Below are 26,909 nucleotides of genomic sequence, written 5' to 3' on the forward strand. Positions count from 1 at the left end.
TTGGGCGCTATAATCTAAAGGTCAAAATGTAAAATTCTAATTCTAATTCAAATTAGCTTTATTGGCATGACAGGAAAAAGTCCTATGTTGCCAAAGCAATATAGTGCTTCAACTGTAATAACATTGCAAACATTAGTCAATAGTTTTCAGTGCATAACCAATAATATATCAATATTAACAATTATAACGACAGTATAATCAAAAGCCGTTTCACAGCGATTCGATTCAATTCTGGCATTTACACACATGGTGAACAAACCAAAGCCTCACAGTCAAAGTTTAAAAGGTAACTGCTAAACCACCAGTCTGATTTGGATGAAACTCAGAGGGATGAAGCATCTTGTTTCCGATCGGATGTGACGACATGTGCACGTGTTAAGATTTCACTAGAATATATTGATTTGATCCAATTTGGGGGTTTACAAGCCAGTTGACTCTCATGTTGACACATTACTTCTGACTGGCAGCACTGAATTTACACCTCAAATACCCCAAATGCCACTATACTGTGACAGGAACAGCTCACAGCAAAATGGTTTAAATCATAAGTTCCCAACCAAGGACCCCCAAATAGATCTGCATTAGACTACAGAGCCATTTAATAAGATTTAAAATTTCCTCCTATGGAAAGCCATCTGAGAAGATTTTTGTTGTTAGATATGACTTGGCACTGAATGATGTAAATGTATATACTGTAGATGTGGTGATGCCGTCAGGGTGGAGAGAGGAACCTATGAGAAAACTTCCTATGTCTGTCCTAACTGCTATGGAGTGAGATAATAGTGAAATTAATAGCTGAAATGAATAACTATTGTTCATTTCTCTGGGGACCCCCTGGAATTCCTTCAAGTACCCCGCGGGGGGTTCCTGGACCCTACTTTGAGAACCACTGGCTTAAACCATACAAACCAGAACCAAGAGTCTGCAGCAAGGAGGTTTTATATTCTCTGCAGGTTTTTATTCAACACCACAGCAGCTGATTTCACTGATTAACGCCTTCAACCAGAGAGCAGGAGCTCATCAGTGAAATCAGCTGCTGTGGTGTTTGATTGGAATGAAAACCTGCAGACACATGGCTCCCTGCGGCACATGGCTGGAGACTACTGGTTTAAAAAGATATGGGTCAATGAAAAAGTCCAAACTACCACACATGACATATATACATAGACGCCGGCGCTGGGCCTGGCTGACCGAAGTCCCATCTTTCTGCCTCATTATGTTTCTCATGTTTGCTTTCTTCATATCTCATACCCCATCGTCCATGTTATTGCCCATTTTATCGTATCTATGTCCCGGCATATAAAGTGCTTTGAGACATGCTGATGATGAAGGGCTACATAAATAATCTTGACTTTGTTTGACTTTTATACGTGTTGTTTTCAGCCATGATGTCTCCACTGACCCATATCTTTCAAACCCAGCAGGGGGAGTTCATCAACCGGCGGACTGCTTGTCCTGGGATGCCCTCTAACGGACTGCAGAGGGCTGCGACACGAGCGGCAGCGTCTCTCTGCCAAAACAAACGCAGACGAGCGTGTCCTCAGATCCCAAACAGTTGTCTGAGACGCTGAGGGTTTTGTTAAAGTAAACTGAGGAGCGCTCCCGAAATAACTGACCTATTTATTCCACTTTCTACTGACACTGCAGAAGACTTGCAGAGGAGATTTGCTGAGGAAAAAAAAAATCTGAGCTGCAGGAACAGAACAGAATAGAATTGTGTTTTAGTCTTTGCAAATAATCCACACATTCCCACGCAGTTCTGTGAATACTGTATTAAGTTTTTATTCAAACTTTTCTCTTAATGACAAAACACGGTGTCACAGTGATTTGACAAAGAAAAGTGCTTGCGAAACACAATCAAACTTCAAACTGGTGGTTTCCCCACGTTTTTGAAGGAACCAAACAGATACAGTACGTTACTATAATGTTAAGTCACGATCATGGCGAGAAATTAAAGTTGATTTTTTTTTTTTTTTTTAATAAAAAGATGCATAGGAAACCTGGCTCCAACTATGTTACTGCATGATGAAATAGAATGAGCACATTCTACGGAAATTACAACAAACGCTACAGAACATGCTGCTTTCCAAAATAACTATAAATGTGTGTAATTTGGAATATCGTAGTAATTAAAAAGGATTCTAACTGCAGAAATGAATGATTCGTGTTTGGAGAGGTTGGAGGTTTCTGTCTGACGATGGCGTGACAGGGCAGTGTCATTAGAGTGAGGTGTGCAGCGTATTCAGACAGGCTTAGATTGGCACAAAGACTTAGAAACGCAGCCTTTTAGTTTGTCGTCCCTGCAGTTACAAACGGAAATAAATAAGTAAATAAATAAATAAATCTTTTCAAACTTAATTTTAGGAAGGCTCGTTGCTTTTGTTCTCACAGTCGTTCGCCGTGCCGCATGAAACGTACTGGACTCCCTCTTCTTTTTTTTAATGAAACAGATCATCACCCATGTCCCTTCAGTTCAGCTTAAATCAGTGGCTCTCAACCTTTTCAGCTCGCGACCCCATAACAAAAAACGACTAATGGAGGTGAATGAACTTTGACATGATGAGTTTTAATTTTCCCTTTTCGGGCTATTTTTACTTGATTCATTATCGGAAAAAAGCCTCAAGGCTGAAAATGCTCCTTATTTCACAAGAGAAAGTCGTTTAGCACAAAGATGAAAAACATGAACATGATCTTTTCCGATTCCACGTTGCCCCAAATTCACCCAGCGAGCCACAGGTTGAGAACCGCTGACTTAAATGCCTTGCTTCCCCTCCTACACATGCTTTATACCATCTCTGCTGCATCTCTGCTTAATTACATCTTTAATGAATCACTCCATCCTCTGCCTGGTCTCGTCTCTCACCTCTTCCTTCCTCTCTCTCTCTCTCCACCCGACCCCAAACCCTCTGGCCTGGTTTCCCCAGCAGCAGCCCCGCCCCATATCCAGCTACTGTCTCTACCACTGCAATGTATGACCGTCATTGGAGTTGGCTACAACATATTGGATTTCTAAGCTTGCCAAATAGACATAAAAAATACAGTAGTGCTACAATATTGAAGGGAAAGTGGAGCTGAATCCGGCTCCTAACCCTCCTGCCGCCTGAACTTCTCACCTCCTCTAAAGCCTCCGGTCCCACCCACACCCACTCAATCCCCAACTGAAAAATACTCTTTTCCCCAAAGTGAAAATCTTAGCACCAAGCCCTGATCCCTAACCTTCAAACGCAAACATTCAAACCCTAAAAATCAACAAATTCAAACCTTGAACATCAAACCCAAAAATTCAAACCCCAAACTTCGAACCAAAGCATTCAAACCCTAATCGTCAAACCCAAACGATCAAACTATAACCTTAAAATAAAAACATTCAAACCGGAAAAAACCTAATGTAAACATTCAAATCCTAAACCATAAAACCCTAATTTTCACACCCTAACCTTCAAATGAAAACATTCAAAACCAAACATTCAAAGCCTAAACTTCGAACCCAAATGATCAAACCATAACCTTAAAACAAAAACATCCAAACCCAAACATTCAAACACTAAAAATGTAACGTAAACATTCAAACCCTAATCTTCAAAAACAAACATTCAAACCCTAACCTTCAAATGCAAATACGCAAAACCCTAATAATCCAATATAAACATTCAAACCCTTAACTCAACCCCAAAGGATCAAACCATAACCTTAAAACAAAAACATTCAAAACCTAAAAATCAAACATGAACATTCAAATCCTATAACCTTCAAACCCAACTTCACCAAACCCCACACTCCGCTCCCTCATCTCTAAACCTCTGTTCCCAAACGTCCGACCCCTATAACTTAAAACCTAACACCTAATCCGAATCCTCCGGCTCCCTCCCAGAAGCCTTTGCGGCCCTTGCAGCCTGGAGCGCGGGTCTAGGAGCTGATGATCTGGCCGGACCAGGTCTCGTGCTTGGTGCCTGGGTTCAGGTGGGTGATCACCACCTCCACCGCCTGGATCTTCTGGTTCTTGGGAGGGATGGGACACACCTTGTACGTCACCTCGTCTCCTTCCATAGGCACGTACTCTCCATCGATGCTGTCAAGGAATATCATGTCATTCATTAGCTATCTTGGGACATTTGTTAACAAACTCTCTACGAACCAGCAATCCCTTAAAATCACTTTACATTTCCATTAATTTACATGAATACACCCCTTAATTCATTAATCATCAGTTATTAATGGAGGAAATCCCATCGAAACCTATTTAAACACCCCCTTAATCTTGACTCCTTACTTTCTAATTTAATGAAAAATTCAGGGAAACTGGAACTTTTCCATTAATTTCCACTTAATAACCCTGTAAACCTGCACAAAATGCATGAGAAATCCCTTAATTACTAGTGTCTCTGTGAATCAACCCATGAATAAATCCCTTATTAACCCATGATACTAACCTTACTTTTTTAAAGCTATGTTATTTTTAATGGATAATTAATGTTTATGTAATGGAGAAGTTAAGGACATTTCAGGGATAAAATTAAGAGGTTTGGTTTCATAGTGATTTGATTGAATGTAATCATCTGCGTTTATGAAATATTGAGAAGCTGAAAAGTTCGTTTTTCCAGCTAATTTCTGTCATAATCGCCCCAACTTAAGTGATGAACTGAGCAAAGAATACAATCTATTATGTTTTAATATTAGAGCTGCTTGACTATGCATAACCAACAGTATATATCACTGTTGTCATGTGTAAAACCTGCAAAACCTTGTAAGTCTAATCATGGTGATTCTCATGTTTTAATTTCAGTTGAAGGATTACATGCTCCTCTATGGGGTGAGACAGTTCTACCACCCTTGGTCTTATGAAAACCTTTCAAAACTCAAAAATACACGGTAGTCAAGCTGAAAACAAGGCTGTTTTTCTTCTTCTCTTCATTCCTGAAGAGTTGACATTTTGGAGATACAAGGTTTCACTGGACGTCAACGATACTGATATCAAAGCTTCATTATGCAAGGAGAGAGGAAGTCAAAAAACAGAGAGAGGAAGAAGACAAGTGCTGTGACCCATTAGAATTTGGCTCTCCCTACAACAGCAGCAAAACAAGATAAACAATTACATAAAGGCCAGTCTGTAGTGTGTCATGAGAAGTGATATGACAGATATTAGAGGCCAAAGGGAGAGCTGAGAGGGTTTGGAAACAAAGACCGACCTCCAAAAACAAATCTGATGCCAGGAAAACCCTGACTCGGCATCTAAACTAAACTAAACTAATTCATCTGTTAGCTGGACGGCCGGTTGGTCGGGTGACTCACTCAGAGATGTGGACGAAGATGTCTTCTCCTCCACGAGAAGGGCGAATGAATCCATGACCCTGAGACCTGGAGAAGTTCTTACACACCCCTTTAAATACTGGACCTGATGTGGCTCGCACCGTCCTGCAGAGAGAGAGGGAGGGAGGAAGAGAGAGAGAGAGAGAGAGAGAGAGAATAAAGAGGGAGGCATGTGTCACTCACTATGTACTTAGACTGGTAGAAATGTAGAGCTCTTTTGGTAGTCTGATAATAATAATACTTATATGATCATTATTGTTATTAGTAGTAGTAACAATAATAGAGTCTGAGAGGGGATGACAGATGTACACACTTTACACACACATACATACACTCACTAGAAGTTAGGCTCCACCATCTCTCTCTCTGTCTCACACACACACACACACACACACACACACACAGTGACACACAAACCAGATTGTATAGTCACTGCTTGGTAACAAACTGTACAAACAGCATCACCAAGGCCAACATACAACTGTGCCAAGTAACTCCACTCCCCTCTCTCTCTCTCTCTCTCTCTCTCTCTCTCTCACACACACACACACACACACACACCGCTCCTACTCACGCGGAGTACGTGCGGGTGCGTTTGGTGGGCAGCGGGCTGGGCAGCTCGCCCGGCTGCGGCGGCTTCCTCTCCCTCTCCCACACCCGGCTGCCCTCCCTCAGGAAGGGGAAGGAGAGCTGCAGGGGGGTGCGGGGGGAGGGGAGGGGCAGCGGGGGCGTCGCCGGCGAGGACGGCTCGGCGTCGGCCATCTTTACCGGTGATGGGGTTGGGTGTCTTTTTTTTTTGTTTTTTTTGGCTGCCTTTAATGGCAACGCAGGGAAGAAGGAGGGGAAGGAGGGGTTACACCTCCTGCATGGCAAGAGTGAGGAGGAGTGGAGCAACCGTTTCCTGAAATTAGAGAGAGAGAGAGAGAGGGGGAGGGGAGAGAGAGAGGGAGGGACGGATGGGAGAGAGAGAGAGAGAGAGGGGAAGGATGAGAGAGAGAGAGAGAGGGGGGGGGAGCAAGAGAGAGAGGGAGGGAAGGATGGGAGGAGAGAGAGAGAGAGGGGGAGGATGGGAGAGAGAGAGAGAGAGCGAGAGAGAGGGAGAGAGAGAGAGAGAGGGAGGGAAGGATGGGAGGAGAGAGAGAGAGAGGGGGAGGATGGGAGAGAGAGAGAGAGCAAGAGAGAGGGAGAGAGAGAGAGAGAGAGGGAGGGAAGGATGGGAGAGGGAGAGAGAGAGAGAGAGAGAGAAGGGAAGGATGAGAGAGAGAGAGAGAGAGAGAGAGGGGAGGATGGGAGAGAGAGAGAGGGGGAAGGATGGGAGAGAGAGAGAGGGGAGGATGGGAGAGAGAGAGAGAGAGAGAGAGAGGCTTTATCAAATATCAAACTTTTTACAAACATGCAGACACTCCAGATACTCTTTCACTGTAATATATCAACAATTTGTGATGTTCATATCATTCCAGGAGTTATTTTGTGACTTTTTTGGTGAACCCACTTTCCCTCAACCTGCCTCTTCTGTCTACTTCTACTTGTGATTTCCTACATTTCCCAGAATGCCTTTCGACAACCCCCGGAGAACACGGAGAGAGTGATAGCGATAGCATAGTAACAGCAGGAGAGCGAGTGTTTCCAGTCGAGAAAAAGCAAGTCATGAGAGCCTTAACTCAAACCTGTCTCTCTGCTGCAGTGCATTCTGGTCTCTCTCCTGCTCCTGTGGGTGGAGAAACTGGTCTCTCTCCTCTTCTACGATGGATTTCTCCCTGTATGATTGTTGAACGTCTCTTGGTGCAAAATGGCGGCTCTAGAAAGAAGCCCTCGCTCTTTGATTCTGAGGGACTGACACCAAAACCTGACGTTTACCGCTGACGTTTTAGATCGCTGAAACATTTTCTGATACCAAACTCCACTGTAGCTGCACTGGAAATATCTGGAGTGTTTAAGTGTCTTAGGGTGGATTTTCCCTTTAAGTCCTCCTGGGCCGTAGAAACAATAAGCAGCCGCACAAAGGCTTGGAAGCCGCTGTGAGAGAAAAATGACAATAACAAAGCGATTTGATTTCCGAGCGCCCGACTCTGATCTCGCCGGCTTTGAAAATGTCCCAAGACGATTTAAATAATAATCCTGCCTCGCCGGGCCTCGGCTCGGATCGCCACACTTTATTGTATTAAAACCCCCAGTCGGACAGAGACCGACGTGCATTATGGGACGGCTCTTTGTAGGCTGTATTCAAACAACGAGACGTTCTCCGAGGCATTTCAGGAGGAGTGATCGGTCCCCATGCCTCGACACAAAACCCAGTTATTGTGTAACTGAGAGCAGTGATGTGTGTATCATTAGCTCGCTTATTGTAATGACGCTCATTACAAATACAAAGGATTTGATGTAACGATCCATTGTGCTACAGTGCAACACTCAAGACTCTTCACATCGAAACATCTGCAGACTGAATGTGTGACAAGTCTAAGATTGATGAGTTCAGTGTGTGGCAAAGTACATCCCTCAGGCTCCTATCACTTCACTTTCACACTCTCTCTCTCTCTCTCTCTCTCTCTCTCAGTCTAAATATAGCAGTGTGTGTGGTGGACTAGAGGCCGAGCTTCAAACTGGACCACCGGGTCGCAGGCTTTAAAACTTCCTGAGGCAGAGCTGCTCTGGAGGCAGAAATAATCTGATTGGTCGAGTTAAACCTCAATGGGCGGAGCCAAAGAACCACAGTTTTTCTGGCTAATGGCCACCGATGCCAACTGGGCTACTTTGTCGTTTTTTTTTATTTTTGCAACTTTTCAGACTTAATCTCTCAAAAGCAACTAGTGATAAATCTACCTCCTTTTTCAGATCATTGTGGAAAATGTCAGTGTGTTTACTCTGAGTGACAGCTTGGCGGCTGATGCTGATGCTGATGCACGTACATTTGTGCTACGTCGGATGCTCAGCGCTTCCCATACAAAGCATAACCTCCCTCTGCTAAGAGCAGGAGGGAGCAGGATTGGTGTAGCAAATATATTCATATGCAAATTAGCTTATGACATCATCTGGCAACTTCTAACAGCTTTTTGAGAAGCCAACAGTTGCTTTCATTAAAAGAGAGTTGGAGCTACGTTAAACTGAAGCCCAGTGAAAAAGACAAGAGGTAAGAGAGGAGGAAGCTAATATTATGAAGCCTGTCGCTCTGCTGCTAACTGAAAAAATACAATCTATCCATACTAAGTTATCTAGGTTAGCTAGTTAGCTAGCTGACCTTTAAGTTCAAACTAGCCATACTAGCCTATAGCTATCTAGGTAAGCTAGTTAGCTAGCTGCTGACCTTCCAATATCATGAATAAAAAAGTCAGTGGCAATTATTTATTTTTTATATTTTAAACAGAGTTCCCTCTTTGCCACTCAAGTTTGCCAGTTAGCTAACTTGCGCTCCAAAAAACGGTGGTAACTCTGCTATTGGCTGATCTTTGGTGCCAGGTGATGTCACCTTCTATAGAGTAGGTACCACAGGTGGTGACATCACCTGGGACCAAAGATCAGCCAATAGCAGATGGCAATATCAGTAGCATACTTTTTACCATTAGATGTCAGGCTTTACACAGAGTTGGGTCTGGGGTTTAGTTACTCAGAGTCAGATTCAGATTTCTTAGTTACTCTTTAAATCTCTCAGCCCAAAGTTTATTTAGGACAGAAGCTGAAAATGGCCGATGTGTGAGAGAGTCTTTTCTCCTCCTGGTATCATGCTGGGTGTGGGAGTGATGCTGGAGTGATGCTGGAGTGATGCTGGAGTGATGCTGGTGAACACACACACACACACATCTGTCTTCACAGTGACACAGGAGAAAACACTGACACCAACACAACATGTGATGTGCAGTTACAGAGCATAAACATGCAGCCTATAAATAATTCAGTAACTCTTTCATTAGCCCAGTTAGGTCGATAACGGTCCAGCAGATGGACTTGTCCAGTGACTCTGCAGCGCTGCAGTGTGTCTCTGTTAAAGTTGGTGAAACACTCAATCAGCCGGAGTGTGAAATGTCACATCACACACTGGGTGGAGGCAGGAGGGGCAGGAGGGGCTCAAAACACACACAAAAGACCAAACCAGGGCACTGAGGCTGCCTGTACTCCACTGCATCAGCATGGGAGACACGTAGGTCCACACACACACACACACACACACACACACACACACACACACACACACACACACACACACACAGTTGTACACAGCCTGGGCGCTTTGAGCAGCGGGCAAGGCTCGACTTTAAACTTTAAATGAGCCTCTTTCGGGGGAAAATAGGCTATAGGCTGTAAGTGAAGCAAGCAGTCTCCAGCCTAAATTATTCACTACAAAATAAAAGCCCCCCCGGCGTCTTGATTCCAGAACATTCTCATATTGTGGCAGCTTGAGACAAGGAGGAGAAAGGATGCTCACATCGATTGATCGCCAAGATTAGGATGCCAAAAAATGCGCCTGCGTATAAAACAATAATACATATGAAAGATGATAATGTAGATGATAAATTTACCTCTAAAGTTACAGGCTACCACCCCGGAATTTTATTACAATACCGATATAAACCGACGCCGGATGCCCGATTGAGGAAAAAAAAAAAAAAAAAGCAGACTGAATCTCTACAAAACGCCCATAAACCATATTGATTAATCGATTTCTTACCGTGAAAACGCCGAGCAGCCGTCAGTCTCGACTTGTCGGCGTTATATAAGGCAATTATGTGATTAAATCCGATGTTAAAGCTGCGGGGACATGTGGTGAATAAGTCAGGGTCTCTTGGTATGGATGTGGCGCACACAGGCTGGATGAAAAGCAGCGAGTGAAAGGGAGGGAGATGGAGAGGGGGGGGGGGGGGGGGTGCCGACACAATAAAAACACACACACACACACACACACACAATAAATTCTTGGTTGTTCTATTCATGGAGTGTGCTGTCCCGCCTCTTCTGTGAATTTCATTTTTTTTATATATATATCTTGGTAGTTATGAGAATAAAAAAAATGTGGACTTTAATTGGATTTTGGATGGATTAAGACCGGATATCTTTCTATTTGGTTTACCCATCACACACACACACACACACACACACACACACACACACTCAGACAGACGGGTACTATTTGTGTCTGAATGCCATTTTCAATTCTGTTTTCTGAATTTGTATGGAATGATTGAATTTATTGAAGTTGAAACTGATTATAGAAATCAAACTCATGATGCTCTTACCAAGTTTTTATCCTATTAAAACCATATTGCATTGAAAAGTCCTAGATATTTAGTTTTCTTTAAGATATTAAATTGATACTGGACTCTTGATTTGTTCTGACTTGACTTGCTGTTCTACATTTAGACTTGAGACTCGACATTAATGACATGTCAACCAGGTGCCTTGAAATCAAAGGCATCAGATTCTCTCATTACAGGAAATCAAAACATGTCAGATGCAGATTCCCTCCTGTGTGGAAGAAACACGCAGATCATTTATTCAGGTTTTTCTTGCATGTCTGGACTCTGCTGTGCAGCTGCTGCTGTGGATCTATCAAGACCCGTCGCTCAAAATAGGATTCAAGCCACAAAAAAAAAAAAAATGTTTCAGCCACAGCTCAAAATTATTTTACCATGGCTCTAGCTTCAGATCTGTCCTACACATCTACAGTACCAATGCTTCTAACCCTTTCATTTCTGAGCAGGTTTTCAGTGTCAACAATCTGCCTGAGCATTTTGTTAAGAGTATGGAGGATTTGTCATATAAACTAGACCAGGTAGAAGATGCGCACAAACGGTGCATGTAATTTAAAGGGGCCCTATAATCACATTACAAATTGTCTTCTATTTATATTTACTGTATATGATTAAAGATGATATAAAATTGACATTTTCATTCATTTTCATGATGTGGAATCCAGTAAAACTCTTAAACTAAGCAAAGTTGTCACAGATTAAGTTTGTGATGTGTGTAGATACGCACTGTGATATGTGAGATCATGTATAAAACACACAATGTGTACAATATTAGGGACGTCTTCCTGATATTGAGTTGCAGCCACTTTTGCACAATCCACATCTCAGTTGTCTCAAAGCTTCAAAATCCTTCTCTAACTCGTCCGCTCCTCTTCATCTAGATCCTTTGTGATTAGTATAGATTTAATGAGGGAAATCAATGAGGGAAATCAATAAGGGATAATGGCTTTTACCTGATTTCACCTCATCAGTGTACTTCATGGAAAGTGTCCCTGGGATTGTGTACATTCAGTGTATATCTACTATACTACTACTATATCTACTCTACTTCTATCTATAATCCAACCAAAGACACATTTCAGCCACATCATTGGAGCCGATGTAAACAAATGAGATCTGTGAATTTTTATTTTACAACCCATTGGCAACTGAAGAGCACTCGTTTCCGTAACACAGAAAAAAAAGAAAAACTGGGAAAAGAAAAAAAAAACATTTAAATATACATGGAACCATACAGCGGGTCAGAGGAAGAGAGTGGTTTGAGTCTGAAATATCATATAACTTCATGTAGTGATTGAACCTCTTGGTGAGAACTGCATTGTGTTTTGAGGAGGGGTCAGAAAAAAGAAAAAAAAAAGAAAAAAAAAAAGAAATACATGGCATCTTTACTCCAGTTGCAAAACATTTACTAAAGATGGACTAATCTCAGTAACAGGTTAAGAGTAAATTACTTCTTAGTTGCAATTAATAATTTAACATATTCGTTTTCAGTTATCTGATATTACTTTTTAAAATTAGAATGTCATTACTTTCATTTTTCTTTCAGATAATTTCATTTTCGTTTGCTCAAATTTGAAAAAGAAAGCAGAAAAAAGTAAAAACCTTTTTAAGATAGAGGTAAAACAACTCATTACTTTTACGTTCCCCAACACTGTACTCATTCAAAATCAATACATAAAGTATTTCATATTGGTTACAGTATTTAGGTTGTGTTTTTCCACTGTGGTGGGAGTATCACTGCTGTGCAACTGGAGTTTTAAACAGGGAAGAGCAAAAAAAAAAAAGAAACATTACCCCACAAAAAAGGGCACTGAAAATACAGATGGAAAGAGCATGAGTCTGAGTTCACTGCTGTGTCTGGAGAGCACTGTGACACAAGAAAAACATGCTTTTTTTTATTATTAAAATGCACGCAGGATCTGAACTTTTTGCCAGAGAAAAATAAATAAACAGTGTGTGAAGAGGTTTAGGATTTACAGGGAGAGAAGTGAGGAGAAGGGAAGGAGAGGGTCAGGTATGTTACACAGTGGTAAAGCACGGACAAGTGCCTCTGTATACTAGTAGGGGCGAATCTGCAACCTTTTGTAACATTGACAATATACACTGTGATGGACGATAACATGCTGCCCTATGGGATATGGATGGAGCCTCAAAGGAAAAATCCTCCTTCAGATCCTCTCACACTGTTAGATACCATCAATCTGTGATGTTCAACGCCCTCCAGGAGTCATTTTGTGATGAATTTTTGTAATTTACTGGTGTATACACTTTCCCTAAACCTGTCTACTTCTACTTCAGTTTGTGATTTCCTACATTTCCCAGAATGCCTTTCAACAACTCCATTGTAGCTGCTGGAAATATTCGGACATGACATCACAATAAGAAAAAATACATCACCGAACAACAAAACAGGCCCGGAAATGCAACGTACATCACCAATAGCTGGTTTTTTTTTTAACAGTGTTTCAAGGTGGATTTTTCCTTTAAAACACACAAAAGGCAGGTTGAATTACAGTAAATCACTAAAGCAGATTTGTTTTGCCATGCAGTCTCAAACACAGCGCTGAAGCAACAAGGTGATTGGCTACGTCAAGCTGGCTCAGCTCCAGTATGAGGTCGGTCTGACTTCCAAGCCGTACCGATCTATTTGAACAGCTGCTGACACACCGGCAGCACCGCAGCTGGCAGCGTGTCGTGTCACTGCTTTCCGGTCAAAGATTAGTGTGTGTGTGCGTGTGTGTGTGTTGTGTGTGTTGTGTGTGTGTCCATGTCCAGCATCAGCAGCGAGCTTCCCTTTGTTTTCACAACACAGAGTCTGAGCTCAAACGCTGGTTAGGACTTCGAAACACTAGCAGCTTACAGTATCTTCAAGAGCTTGTTTGACTGAACTGGTATCCATTTTGAACTGGACTGATTCCCATATTTCCTTACAGCAACATAAGGTTTGTGTTTGCATGACAGTAGCTGAGGACTGAATTGCACGGTACTGAATGGGACTAGGGGGGGTTAAAGCTACATGAGTGGTGCGTCATTGTTATTTCAGCGCAAAAACCTCATACACACTCACACACCGAATCCCCTCCTCCTAATGCCCGACTCTTCATCCACAGTCTCAGGATCAGCTTCCCGAACCTCACACACCTACTGCAGCGCTTGAAGGCTTTCAGAAACATCTGACCACAGACCAGTCGATACGTTCCATCATCAACATTAGCGTACCACTTGGAGTCTGAAGCAATATAACGATTCTTTACTCTAAGAGGTATACAGGAGACACACCGCTTCTGTCCGAGTCGTACGCCAGTGTCGATGATGGAAGAATCATCAACAGCTTCTACATTCTTCATCCCCCCACCCCCTTGCCTGTCCCCCCCCCCTCCCCCCACATTCCCCTCTTCTTCTTCTTCTTCTTCCTCTTCCTCACTTCTGCAGCGACTTCATCCTGTTGAGGGCGGAGCCTGCCTGGAACCATTCGATCTGCGTCTCGTTGAAGGTGTGGTTGAGCTGCAGGGACTCCTCGCTGCCGTCGCTGTGCTTCACTACAGCGGCCAGAGGCTGTGGGGGGGGGGGGGAGGAGGAGGAAGAGGAAGAGCGGTGTCATCACAAAACAGAATCATCACCGACTTTAAATGTCAATTGCTGATGAGATCGGAGGAGGAAACGGACTGCGGACGAGCCACCCACCTGTCCGGGAGTGAAGCTTTTGAGTCCTCTGATGGAGATCTTGTCGTCGGGGCGGATCTTGTCGTAGTCTGATGGGTTGTTGAAGGTCAGCGGCAGCAGACCCTGCTTCTTCAGGTTCGTTTCTGACAGCAGGAAGGAGAGAAACACTTGTTAGCTGAGTAGACGTCTGAAAGGCGTGTGGAAATGAGAAGTATGAAGAAATGTAAATGCTAAAGTCCAAGTTTTCACACTCAACTCAAGTAAAACAACCGTTACTTCTCTATGTCTAAGGACCACGGTTGTAAAATTGGAAACACCCTTTATGTAAAATAACCTGAAAAGGAAAAATAATTGGTTGATGTTGTGAAGCCATTCAATAGAGTAAGACGCGATTTGTTTTGGGGGATCATGGAGCGAAAACGTTGAGAACCCCCAACTCCAGAGACGAAGTCAGGGGAAGATCAGCACTTTGTTACCTTAAAGGATAAAGCCGGTGTTTTTTAATGCATTGCTTACCGTCAACAAATCCTATGAAAATAAAAAAATCAACAATGATTTTGTTTTGCCAACAAGTCTCGTCCATGCAGCCGGTGTCCAATGCAGCCTCATGTCCCAGCAGCCATAGAACTCCATTGTATTAAAAAAACGATTAAAAACACGTCACAGAGCCATGCCGTTGCTCTGGGCAACAGATTTCATCATCACGATGCACCGGGCCGGCCGACTTTTTCCTCAAACAACTTAATAAGCCGGCTGTAAACACTTTGCGATCTCAGGAAAGTAGTTCCGTAGCACCGAAAATAGTCCCCGGCGTAATGAAGAATTTGTTCCCATTTGAATTTGATTTGGTAATAACTACAACAGCCTGACTTTTCATGGTAACAGTTAGCGATTTTTAAAATGTAAACTATGTCTTTGTGAGCTGAATTTCAAGGTTTTTAGCTTACAATTGGAGCCAGTGACTTCCGGGTTGACGGCTAAAAACGGTACGCGGGAAGTCAGAAAGTAACGGGAGTAGAGCAAACGCATTGTTGATTTTGTTATTTTCATAGGATTTGTTGACGGTAAGCAGTGCATTAAAAAACACCGGCCTTATCCTTTAAGGACGATGCTGGCTCAAGCACTAAAGCCATATTCGCACACGACTAGATTTATGTGGGGACCGCATGTAATTAATCAAATAAATCCCCCACCAGCATCTGCGTTTCATGAAATGCATTCGCACGGGATAATGAAATTTGCTGAAATCACCAGTGTCCCAGATACAATTATATAAGGTCAAGATTTTATTCTTTGTCTCTTTCTGATTTAGAGAAGCAAAACTTCAAGTTAACATTCAAAACCTTTCTCTATACAGTAGATTCCACTAATGCCTCCATTTTCCATGACAGGCAGAAAGAGAGAAATTGCACATCTAATTGAAGGCATAGAAATCACATGGCAAAGGCAAATTACAGCCGAAATTACTGAGAGTTCAATTCATATGGGATTAGTATTATCGTGGGACCTCTTTCTTCACTAAAATAATTTAATAAAATATTTTGCACTGGAATCTCTACAAATTACAGACATGGCAGATTCGCCTCAAACATCATTTTGAGATGATCAAACATTATAAATGATCACTTATCATCACTGGATGTCCTCAGGCAGTATTAGTCCCATGTCAATAGGGCTTGAGAGACTTCCGGTCACATACTGAATCTTAAACCCCCCCCTCCCCTCCCCCCTCTCCCCTGCAGTGTTCATGCGTACCGTGGATCCTGGCGAAGCTCTTGACGATGATGACTCGGCCTCCCAGGTGCCTGGGCTCCAGCGCAGCGTGCTCCCTGCTGGAGCCCTCGCCGTAGTTGTCGTCTCCCACCACCACCCACGACAGACCGTTGGCCTGTGCACACCGGGAGGGAAAGAAGGTTGGGAGAGGCAATATATATTCACAAAAGTAGAATAACCCTCAATGCTTTGGTCACCAACATTTCAAGCATCTGTCAAAAAGGAGTACAAGGGTCAGAACCACAGTGTCATGACAAAAATATTACTGTGAGCCAAGAATGATTAGAAGTAAAGTGCTAGGAGAGGAAGTAAGAGAAATATGAGCTAAGTGCTAGGAAAAGAAATGAGAAAAATAGGAGCTAAAGAGGTAGAAGGGATTTTTTGTGACTGCAAGATAAGGGCAAGTCGAGGAAAAGGAATAAGAAAAATAGGAGCTAAGGAAAGTAGAAGGGGTTTTTATGACTCCAAGATAACAGCATATTAGAGCAAGTAGAGGGGGAAGATATGGGAGATATGACAGAGAGGAAATGTGCCTTGTGATACTGTAAGGCCTCAAAATGCTCATCAAAATGGACCCATTTTGAACAAATCCTAGACGATTAAGTTAAACTTTTGATGGAAATGAACTCCAATGTCTCTGAAGCCCAATTTCAGCATTGTAGCCTTCCTGAAGACAGTAGTCGTATGCTGCCGAAGAAAGGCTTTGATCCGGGTCAGAACCAGTCCGGTTCGTCACCTTGTAGTGACGGGCGACATCAGGCACTCCTCCGAACTCCCCCGTCAGCTGGTTCTTGATCTTGTTGACGGCGTCGTTCTCGATGTTGACCGCTCCGATCAGCATGTTGTTGGAGATGTTGTCCAGGTGGCCGCGGAACTTCAGCCACGGCCCGGCGGCGCTGATGTGGTCTGTGGTGCATTTGCCCTTCACCTGCAGGGAGAGGGGCAGGTGAGAGAGAGGTCAGTACATCTCCATTATCAAAACATCTCCATTCTCACCACGGAAGCAGTGAAGAAGTGGAGGAACTGCGACAGGACGATATGATTTCAACACAAAAATCAAGCTTTTGTTTGAAGGTGAGTAGGGAGAAGCAGGGCAGGAGACTAACTTCTTGGTCTGCTAGCCACAGCGGCTGGTACAGCTGAAACCATTTCCCCCATTTTACCAACTAACTACATTTTAAAAATACCTTCAAAAGGAAGACGATCACCTGCAATAGTGCAGGTTAGAGTAGACAAACGTACCAGCCACAGTCAAAATTTACCAGCTGGTGAGTTAATTTCCCACACTGATAACAAAGAAGGATCACAGTATAGTAAGTGTAGTAGCTAAAATGTAAATTCCCAACCCAGACAAATTGTATCATATCTGGGTTTGAGAATGAGAGTTATTATTTCACCACACAGTCTCGACCAAAACCAACGTCCCATCCAAGGTGGGAAATGACACGAGCCAACTGCTGGTTAATCTCTGGCTGTGCTTGGGAAGTTTATTTACTCTTCCAGCCGCACTGACAGGCAAACTGCCATCGCCTGGAGGTTCTTTTCATTTCTAAATATTGCATTTATTTGGTAAAATAGTTGCTGGTGAATCTTAAAATCTTTCAGTCACTGCTGCTGCTGGAAGAAAATGGTAATTTTTGTTTTTTTCATCTTTTACTCTGTTGTAATAATGTTTATTACTTAGGTAGAGGCCATGAATAAGCCCCTTAGGGCCTCTTACCCTGCACTACATACTGCTACCTTTGTTTTTTTGCTTCTCATGTCTTCTCTTCCTTGTTTTAAACTGTGCAAAATAAATAAAAGAAAGAAAAGAAAGAAAAGTTTCCTGCTCTTCTTCCTTTACACCCCGGTCTCGCCCCACTGACCTTGATGAGGACCTGCAGGTTCTCCAGATCGCCTCCGCTCCACTTGTCAAAAGGCTCCAGCAGCTGCAGCCGGTTGCTCTCAGGACTGACGTCCACCTTGAGGCCGCTGCCGTCGGCGGGGGGGTGCTGATAGGTGTCCTGGCCCGGGTCGAAGTCCCTGGCCGGCAGCTCGTCTCCGCTGGGGGGCTCCAGCTTGAACTTCTCGCCGTTGGGGGCCGTAAGGTAGTCGGTCTCCGGGTTGAAGCTCAGAGTGCCGGCGATGGCCAGAGCAGTGACGATCTGAAGAGGAAGAGGGGGACGTTTAGCTCGAAACTGTGCTTTGTGTGTACTTGAAAGTGTCCAAACTAGCAGACAATGTGTTAAACTACTAGCAGAGAGGCGTAGTTTTGTGTGAATGTGTGTGTTTACCTCAGGTGAGGTAACGAAGGCGTGTGTTGCGGGGTTGGCATCGTTCCTGGCAGTGAAGTTCCTGTTGAAGGAAGTGACGATGGTGTTCTTCTCTCCCTTTTTCACATCGCGCCTGAACACAAACACACACACACTGATGAGAACCTCACACAGTATCTTCACCTACATAAACACACCCACGTGTCGAGCATGGCACCAACACATCAAAGTTAGGGGTTAAAATACATGATTTGACGGTACTGTGAGGCACTTTGCATACAAGTCTGCACCAAATGGCTTATATGTAGATGATATGTGAAGCATGTGGCATGTTGTATGTTGAGTCTACCTGTCCCACTGTCCGATGCAGGGTCCACATGCGTTGGCCAGGACCACACCTCCAACATCGCTGAGGATCTTTGACTAGAAAGAAACAACAAACACATTTTAGCTTCTATCACTCCAAGTTCAAGCTAAATCACCTGTATAGGGAGGCGTGACTCTGTCTCTTAGTGTGCCGGCACTCACGTATCCGTCTCTCTCGATGGTGGCGCGGATCTGCTCCGAGCCGGGGGTCACGGTGAACTGGGCCTTGCACTTCAGGCCTTTATCCAGAGCCTGCTTGGCCAGAGAAGCGGCCCGGCCCATGTCCTCGTAGCTGGAGTTGGTACAGCTGCCGATCAGACCTGAGAGGAGGAAGAAGCCAGAGATTTAAAAGTGGTAATCTAGGAGTTCCTTGCTTTTTTTTTTTTAGATTTTGTGCCCATCTTTGGTGCTAAGCGCTTATTGAGGTGGTGTTTCAGCACTGCACTTTGCAGAGATCACCTGTCAATCAAACAGTGTGTTGTTATCATAGTAAACTAAAACTACGACAAAAACTAGGCCTTAAAAATAAACTGAAGCAAAAATAAAACTAGACTTAATGAAAAATCTAAAATCTCTATTTTGTCTACTTGGTATCCTTTGTTTGAAATTCAGATCCAACCTGGATAACCAAAGAGCACCAACTCACAGATTAACGCTCCTTGAACATTTATCTACCCAACCAATAATCAACTACTGGAAGGTGACATATCTAGGCTTATAAATGTTATCGAGGTAACTATGGATCAAGCTGTGCAGCAGAGTGATCTCAGGTCAGCGCTCACCGACTTTGACCTCCAGCGGCCAGCCGCTCTTCTCAGCCACGGCACCGATGTCGGACACTGGGTGGGCCAGGTCAGGGGTGAACGGTCCGTTGATGTGCGGCTTCAGCTAGAGATGAACAGCAGAGTGTTCAAGTAAATCAACTGTTGTCAAATATTGTGTTGTACATGCTGTGAACTTTGCTCTCCTGCTCTCTCACACACACACACAATCTGCAATGACTAATAACAGTCAAGTTCCAATAGTAACAGTGCAATACTTATTAAGAAATGCGTAAAAAGATGTTTGGAATACACTTGATCAAAAATCCCACAATATGTCTCTTGGGATTACTACCAGACAATGTTGAAATGTCAAAATGCCAGAAATCATGGTGCCGCTTAGCTATGATAACAGGATGTAGGATAACTCTACGCCACTGGAAATCTTCCACCTTATCCACTTTTAAGGAATGGATAGAGGTATTAAGTACAATGGCAAGTTATGAGCGGGTTACTTATAGAGTGGCTGGAAGGGAAGAGCTATTTAATGAAGTATGAGGCCCATTCCTTGCCCAGTTGTTGGATATAAAGGTTTGATGCTACCTACCTTAGCATAATTTGTATTTGGACCAGGTACGTGCTGTTTATGCTATGTAGATTTCCTAGGGTGTTTTTTTTTTTGTTTCTTGTGTCTTCATTTTGATGCTCTGTGTTTTGTGTTGTCTGGCTAGATTTGAATGTTATTGCTGGACTGCAGACTTTTTTCTTTTAGTTGTTTAAAAAAAAAGACTGGACAGACCCTGAAAGAAGACATATTATATGTCATTCATGTAACTGTAATAATGTAACTGTTATTTCAATGTAAATGTCTGACCAAAAACGTATTTAACGTATGTATTCTTGATATATGACAGCATTCTGTGATGCCAAGGCCCTACAGTCTATATGAGCTTCCCAGCTGTGGCCCGATGTAAAAGTTCATGACATTTCAGTGCCTTTCCAAAAATAAATCGGAGCACTTTAATGACCTAAAGATTTTATTCCTTCCTGGTTTGTTAATGTTGTTTTCTAAAGGGGTAAACCGTCTGGTTTCCACTACAGCTGGGTTGAAAACCATCTAATGCAATGAACTTTCTCAAACTGTTTATCAAATTCCCCGACTCTCCCCATCTGGAATACACGTCTGAAAAACACCAAAACAGTTTTGAGAGACGGACCTCGTCCAGGTTGATCTCGATGACCTGGTCGTACTTGCAGCCCTCGTCCGGTACCAGCAAGTCGGAGTATTCATCAGCCAGGGCAGAGATCTCTGAGAGGAGATGAAGAGGACAGAGGAGGAGCGATGAGGAAAACAGATTCTGTGCGCCGATCTTCAGAGTTCCCCGACTTCCCCGAATAGCCAAGCAAGCCCCTCACACTGTATATTTCCCATATAAACCACAAACCTACTTGTTTAGGATCCATGTACAAAAAAAAAAAACACATCTATAACCTGCAGGTCTTCCACAAAAGTGTGCAAATGCATTCCCACACACACACACACACACACAGGTTAAGACGCACACACCTTCACTTCCCCTATGATTCCAATTTCTGTATTACAGCAATTGTAATCTTTGTCATTTTATGTATTTTCATGTGGCATCTTTTCTTGTCATCTTGATTTTGTTTATTTGAATCTTTCCATTTGTTTTGATGTGAGATGGTCTACAAGCTCACCCTAAACAAATTAGTATTTTGTTTCCTTGTTCTTCTTTCTGTTTTGTTTCTTTTTTTGGGGGGGCATTTTTGTTTTTTTTGATAGTTGACAGTGGAGAAAGACAGTAAAGGTGCGACAAAGGTCTTGAGCCAGAGTCGAACCCAGGACGTCGCCAAACGAGCCAGACCCTTTAGTCTGTTTTCTATCTTTCTTTCTTCCTCTATCAATGTGCAAAGTGATAAAAACAAACAAAAAAAAAGCATTGACATGTTCACTCTGAAAGCTGAACGTACCTCCTCGCCCGGTCTTCTCCAGGTACGTCCTCATGCGGTGGTTGTAGGGAAACACGGAGGTTGTGGCTCCGATCTCCGCTCCCATGTTGCAGATGGTGGCCATTCCTGCAGCACAACAAGACCGACACATCAGAGGGACCGTCACATCGTTTCTACACGTTGGCTCTGACACCATGCAGCAAATAAGCACGTACGGTATAACAGGTTATATAAAGTTGGCGGAGTGTTAAATGTGAGCCGAGAGCTTACAGACGAAGAACGATGCATGCCCAAGTTTCCTGGAGCCGGAATAAAAACATACAAACTTAAACTAAACTCACTGGAACCAATTTGTGAGTTCCAGACAAAGCCATAAAGAAGTGATTCATGACAAAATTACAAGTCTTTCGATCCACAATGGCTGTGACTAAGCTTCTGCCTTTATGTGGTTGTTTTAATTTGAAAAGTAAGAAGGAGGCAACAAATAATTACTGCTTCATTACAGATGTATTTTGGAGTGGAGTCATAATCCTGGTAGTGCCAAAGCCCTGAATACTAACCGCATGCTGGTTGTAAACAAAAGGCATCCTACTAACTCAGATCAAACAGGATTTAGAAACAGCGCCGGCTGTTATTTCCACTGACCGGTGCAGGAGATGGAGTCGACCCCGGGTCCATGGTACTCTACGATGGCTCCGGTGCCTCCCTTCACCGTCAGGATGCCGGCCACCTTCAGGATGACGTCTTTAGGAGACGTCCAGCCAGACAGGGAGCCGGTCAGCTTCACCCCAATCACCTGTCATGGACCACAGAAGAAGAGCTTGGTGAAGTAATCAGGGTTAATAGTTTGGAAGTGGAAAGTAACTGATTACAACTACTCTAACCCTACTAGAATAGATTTTTGATCAATACTTCTATGATTGCTAAAAAAAAAAAAAAGCTGTACTCCTTCAGTGCGAGTCATTCACAGTAAAACAGGACGATTCTGGACTTCATGTCTCATAGTTTATACTAGCTTTGTTGATATGATTTTAAAAAAAGTAGTAAAAATTTCATCACTAGAGTAAAATTTGAGTAAAATTTAACCGAAGTAACAGCGCTTTTACTTAAAAAAAATATTTCAGTAGACTTTCCACCTCTGTAAATAGTTGACAAAGGTCAAAATTTTTAGCGTTCATGCATTCCCCCAGTACACAATGAGCATGGAACTCAACATATGTGCCAACTCTTGATATACATTCATTGCTAGTATTCACATTTGTCGTTTCCCCAATCAAAGCCTGCAACATTTCATATGTGGAAAGCTGGGTGTTCTGCTAACATTGGGACACTTGAGCTCCCAGGGGATTCCCGCCATGACATCCACGGCGTCGGCTCCTCCCACTCCGATGCAGATGGAGCCCAGGCCGCCGCCGTTGGGTGTGTGCGAGTCCGTGCCGATCAGCATCACTCCCGGGTAGGCGTAGTTCTCCAGGATGATCTGATTGGATAAGAGATCGGTACATGAGCGTGTCAAAATTAACAGCGGTTCTAACATTTGTTACCACTAGGCCAAAATCAAATCCAAATATGATTGAACTATAATACCTGATGGATGATTCCGGAGCCGGGTTTCCAGAAGCCAACTCCGTATTTTGCCCCGGCACTGGCCAGGAAGTTGTAGACCTCCTGGTTAACTTCCTACGAGGAGAACCATGAAAAGGCCAGTTAAAGGTGCAACATGTAGCATTTTAACATCAGTAGATCTTTACCTCGTTAAGTATGAGACATCAGTACAATTACTGTAAACAAACAAGACCAGCGACGAGTAGACCGTCTTCTGTCTCTATCGGCCTCTACTCTGCATACCAAACAGAGCTAAAGCTTTCAGAGTTTCTGGCAGCAGATGGTGGAAGGAGTGAAAGGAAGATGGAGAAATCACTTCCAACATGTTGATCCTCTTCAGTAAGTGAAATAGAAAACAAACCGAGTGACGCCTGAAAGGAGGTACAAGTAGCAACATCCTCTTTGTGACAGGAAGCAACAGGGTTTATGGGAAATGTAGTCTTAAGTTTGAGAAACACTAGCACTAACAATACCACTGGTGTGGGAGAGAGGCTACCGATCGTCTTGACCCTGGTCTCATTTGTTTACAGTAATTACACCAAGGTATCACAATCCATTTGACAATAACATATTCATGTTTAAAAATGCTTCACGCAGCACCTTTACAGCCAGGCTTTAAGCTAAACAACTGCTGTAAAACAACTGTAAACGATGTCTAAGTTCATATCTGTCATATAAAAGCAGTCAAATCACCACAGTAGTGTTCTGACGGATCATTTTCTGACTTCACGGTGAAACAGCGCCCTCGACCCTCGGGTCAGACCCTCTGTGACCCCTCACCTTCGCCCTGGCGAGGTCGTTGGGCCCCCCGGCCTGGGCCTCGATCAGGTGGTCACAGTGGATGGTGGAGGGCACGGCCACCTTGGGCAGGCCGCTGCTGATGAACTGCAGCATGGCCATCTGGGCCGTGGCGTCCTGCATGGCCACGCGGTCGGGCCGCAGCCGCAGGTAGGTGCGCCCGCGGTCGATCTCCTGGTTGTGGGGATCGTCGAGGTGTCCGTACACGATCTTCTCTGACAGGGTGAGCGGCCGGTTCAGTCTGGAGGGGGAAGAGAAGAGGAAACTTTATTATTATTATTTATTATTACTTTATTGATCCCCATGGGGAAATTAGGTCGCTGCAGCAGAAAAAGACGAGTCAGCAGGGAAAAGGAAAGAGATTATAAACCACACAACTAGAATATAAAAATAAAACAAATACAAGCAACAAAGTAGAATATAAACAATTGTGTTGTTATGTAGACACATGCTGCTGAAAATGTTGGATATTAATAAAGTAGATAAAGTGGGAAGACTGCAGTGTTATAAATGCAGTTTGATTTAAAGGAACTACTGAGGGTTTATAGCGTTTAAAATAAAATCATTTATCCAACATTTTGTTTTGTGTTGATTTACATTTTTCTTGAGCTACCTGAATGGCAGATAAACTGAAAAAGCTCAACATTTCATAACAGAGGGGTAAAGATACAGGTTCATGCAAAACATTTCCACTATTAGACATCAATAGATAATTGTTGGCCATCTGTGGTGCTGTACCCTGTTAGAAAAACTTTTACCAAAAACGACAGAGTCACTGGATTAAAAGTAGATTGCTCTTTAGTCGCAGCGAGGAATCAAGACAGGCACTACAAGAGTACAAGTTTTGATTGACTATTGTCAGCCAACACGTGAGTTTTATACAGTCATACAAACAAGCCTCGCCCTAATGGCGGTTACACAGCAACTTCTGTTCAAAAGAGATAACGGCTCACAAAAGGAACTTTGTATATGTTCGTATATGGGACTGTCTGTCCTCAAGTGTGTTACTGTTTTTGACCATACTATTTTATAAACAGAACTTCATGACCTTTAAAACCAATGCAGTTGTGAAACAGTTCAACGTATTCATTTCAGTAATTTTCCATCATACCCTAAATAAATGTATTTAAAATTTAAAGATTTAAGGAGCAAACAATCAAAATGAGCAAATTAATTAGCCTATACAAACTGTACCTTTATGTAAATGCCTTGATATTTAGCAGTATTTGATAATTCCATGTAGGCTAAGGAGCATGGAGACACGCTCATGAGAGGAGACGTAGTCTTACTGGGATGCGAGACTACGCCAGTGAAATAATAGGCTACTGTTCATCATGCCTCATCGTATAATTAGCAGTCTACAGCAGTCTAAAACTAGGCTAACACTAAGTAATTACAGGGCAGAACAAGCAAAAACATCTCAGTGTGCACAGCCTCCACCACTTGTCCCTCCACACACACAAACAAATCTCTGCCTTCCACACAGAGACTCTCAGGAACTTCACAGTAATTCGAGCACCAGGAGTCAGACAGACAGACAGACAGACTGGTGTTGCCAAAGACAACAAAAAATGGTGTGGAAAAACAAACGCCTCAAACATTCAGGAAGATAAGGAAGCGTTGGACGCCACAGTGATGTGAGCCAGAGTAAACACTGGAACAGATTAGAGCAGCGCTGACCTTTTGCGTACAACGTCGACGTTTGACTGCATTCTCTCATAGTTGACGTAGGAAGACGGCTCGAAGCGGCTCATAGACACTTTGGCCTTGGCGCTGAATGCTGCTGATACATGCAGGCGTCGTGCGCCGTGGCCCAGGGCCAGCTGGAGGGGGAGACAACACAACACAGGGTCATTTCAGCACAAGTATGAGAGGAGAAGTAAGATAACAGTGGCCAAATCCAGACACACGCTCTTTGACACAGTTTCCAGCCTTTTAGTGCACATTTCTTGAAGCGTTTCCTGCCAAAAGGCGATTCATGTGAATTCATACATGTTTAAGAAGGTATATGAAAATTCATATCAAAGAGAAAGAGTGTGTGTGTCTGGAGCTGCAGTTTGAATGTGTAAATGTGCGAAGGTGAAGCAAGATGTCACTAGAAAATAACAAGAGTGCTGTCCACTTTCCCTGGATAAATAAAGGTTAAAATTAACAAAAAAAATAACAAGAAAAGAAACTGTCAGGCACACAAAAGGCTTCTATGACCAGCTAATCTGTGGGTCCTTCACTACAATGATGAGGAGCCTTGTACTGAAGGAACAGGCAGTGAACAGCTGAACCTACAACCACTGATCAATAACTTTCACTGTCGGGGGGGGGGAGTAGCAAAGAGGTGCTGTCAATCAATTACAGAACGACCGTTAAGCTACAGAAATAAATAAATTACAGAACTACAGTTAAGCTTCAAAATCAATCAATTACAGAACTAACGTTAGGCTTCAGACATCAAACGGCAAAAAATGATGACAGCAGTTTATCATTACTGAATGTAATGTAATTCAAGGGCACCTGGACCAGCAGTTAGGGATTTGAACCGGCAACCTTCCACTCAGTCACACCAATGTCAAGAATATAAATAACTGACTTTCATGGCACAGTAATAAATAAGTCCTATGTCTGCATCATGGAAGTATTACAAGCTAAACGTCGCCTGCCAGCGACTGTGTGGTTGCTGTGAGCTCTAACCTTGTGTTAACCTTGCTAATACATGTCAAACACCCGATTTAAAGCACACAAAATTGATATTATTATAGAAAAGACAGTAATCGTTTTCTGTGTTGACAGTTTGTACATTAAGGGCTAAACCGTGTTTTGTGAGGCAATGACAAACTCGTTGCCCACTGGATGCGTTGAGGTGAAATCGGGACACGATGACCTGGCCGGTCGGCGACTGTTTAACGTTTCTTTTAACCGTCGCAGCCGCACCAAGCGATTTAATTACGTCAGCTTCACATCAAACTGACCTTAAATAATCTAATATACTAAATGCCATTATTCAACTGTATATAAATATGCGTAAAAATGCCGATTTTGTCTCTCACCTGAAGCCGGGCGACAGTCAGACAGTAGGTTGCCATTTTGTTCACTGACAAAGATGTGTCGAGCAATGGTGACGTCACGTTTTGTTAGCCGTGGTCGCCGCAGGTCCTCGCAGGACAAAATCAATATAAATA

The 26,909-nt window shown here is 43.2% G+C and overlaps 2 protein-coding genes across 2 annotated transcripts; both read right to left on the reverse strand.

The window, feature by feature from the left end:
* Positions 1-3,906: 3,906 nt before the first annotated feature.
* On the reverse strand, positions 3,907-6,069 carry csdc2a (cold shock domain containing C2, RNA binding a). Its single transcript, XM_071909769.1, has 3 exons — positions 5,882-6,069; positions 5,290-5,412; positions 3,907-4,069 (listed from the first exon to the last, which is right to left on the reverse strand). The coding sequence occupies exons 1-3, from the start codon at positions 6,067-6,069 to the stop codon at positions 3,907-3,909; spliced, it is 474 nt and encodes a 157-aa protein (XP_071765870.1).
* A 7,873-nt stretch (positions 6,070-13,942) lies between these two features.
* Positions 13,943-26,817, reverse strand: aco2 (aconitase 2, mitochondrial). Its single transcript, XM_071909756.2, has 17 exons — positions 26,778-26,817; positions 25,417-25,559; positions 23,719-23,977; positions 22,921-23,013; positions 22,655-22,813; positions 21,979-22,129; positions 21,355-21,459; positions 20,580-20,671; positions 19,384-19,489; positions 18,764-18,921; positions 18,585-18,658; positions 18,257-18,368; positions 17,849-18,127; positions 16,720-16,911; positions 15,966-16,098; positions 14,232-14,353; positions 13,943-14,102 (listed from the first exon to the last, which is right to left on the reverse strand). The coding sequence occupies exons 1-17, from the start codon at positions 26,811-26,813 to the stop codon at positions 13,968-13,970; spliced, it is 2,349 nt and encodes a 782-aa protein (XP_071765857.2). The 5' UTR covers positions 26,814-26,817; the 3' UTR covers positions 13,943-13,967.
* Positions 26,818-26,909: the final 92 nt, after the last annotated feature.

The sequence above is a fragment of the Centroberyx gerrardi genome, chromosome 20, assembly GCF_048128805.1.
Source record: "Centroberyx gerrardi isolate f3 chromosome 20, fCenGer3.hap1.cur.20231027, whole genome shotgun sequence".
Taxonomy (NCBI): Eukaryota; Metazoa; Chordata; class Actinopteri; order Beryciformes; family Berycidae; genus Centroberyx; species Centroberyx gerrardi.

What these genes read in the sequence shown, in the direction of transcription:
- csdc2a (XM_071909769.1), bottom strand. Translation starts at nt 6,069, where the DNA reads ATGGCCGACGCCGAGCCGTCCTCGCCGGCGACGCCCCCGCTGCCCCTC. An exon ending in CGCACCCGCACGTACTCCGC is followed by an intron (nt 5,413 to 5,881) that starts GTGAGTAGGAGC and finishes CTCTCTCTGCAG; the next exon opens with GACGGTGCGAGCCACATCAG. An exon ending in ATCTTCGTCCACATCTCTGA is followed by an intron (nt 4,070 to 5,289) that starts GTGAGTCACCCG and finishes ATTCCTTGACAG; the next exon opens with CATCGATGGAGAGTACGTGC.
- aco2 (XM_071909756.2), bottom strand. Translation starts at nt 26,813, where the DNA reads ATGGCAACCTACTGTCTGACTGTCGCCCGGCTTCAG. An exon ending in CGACTCCATCTCCTGCACCG is followed by an intron (nt 21,460 to 21,978) that starts GTCAGTGGAAAT and finishes GTTGTGCTGCAG; the next exon opens with GAATGGCCACCATCTGCAAC. An exon ending in TCGAGATCAACCTGGACGAG is followed by an intron (nt 19,490 to 20,579) that starts GTCCGTCTCTCA and finishes GTTCATCTCTAG; the next exon opens with CTGAAGCCGCACATCAACGG.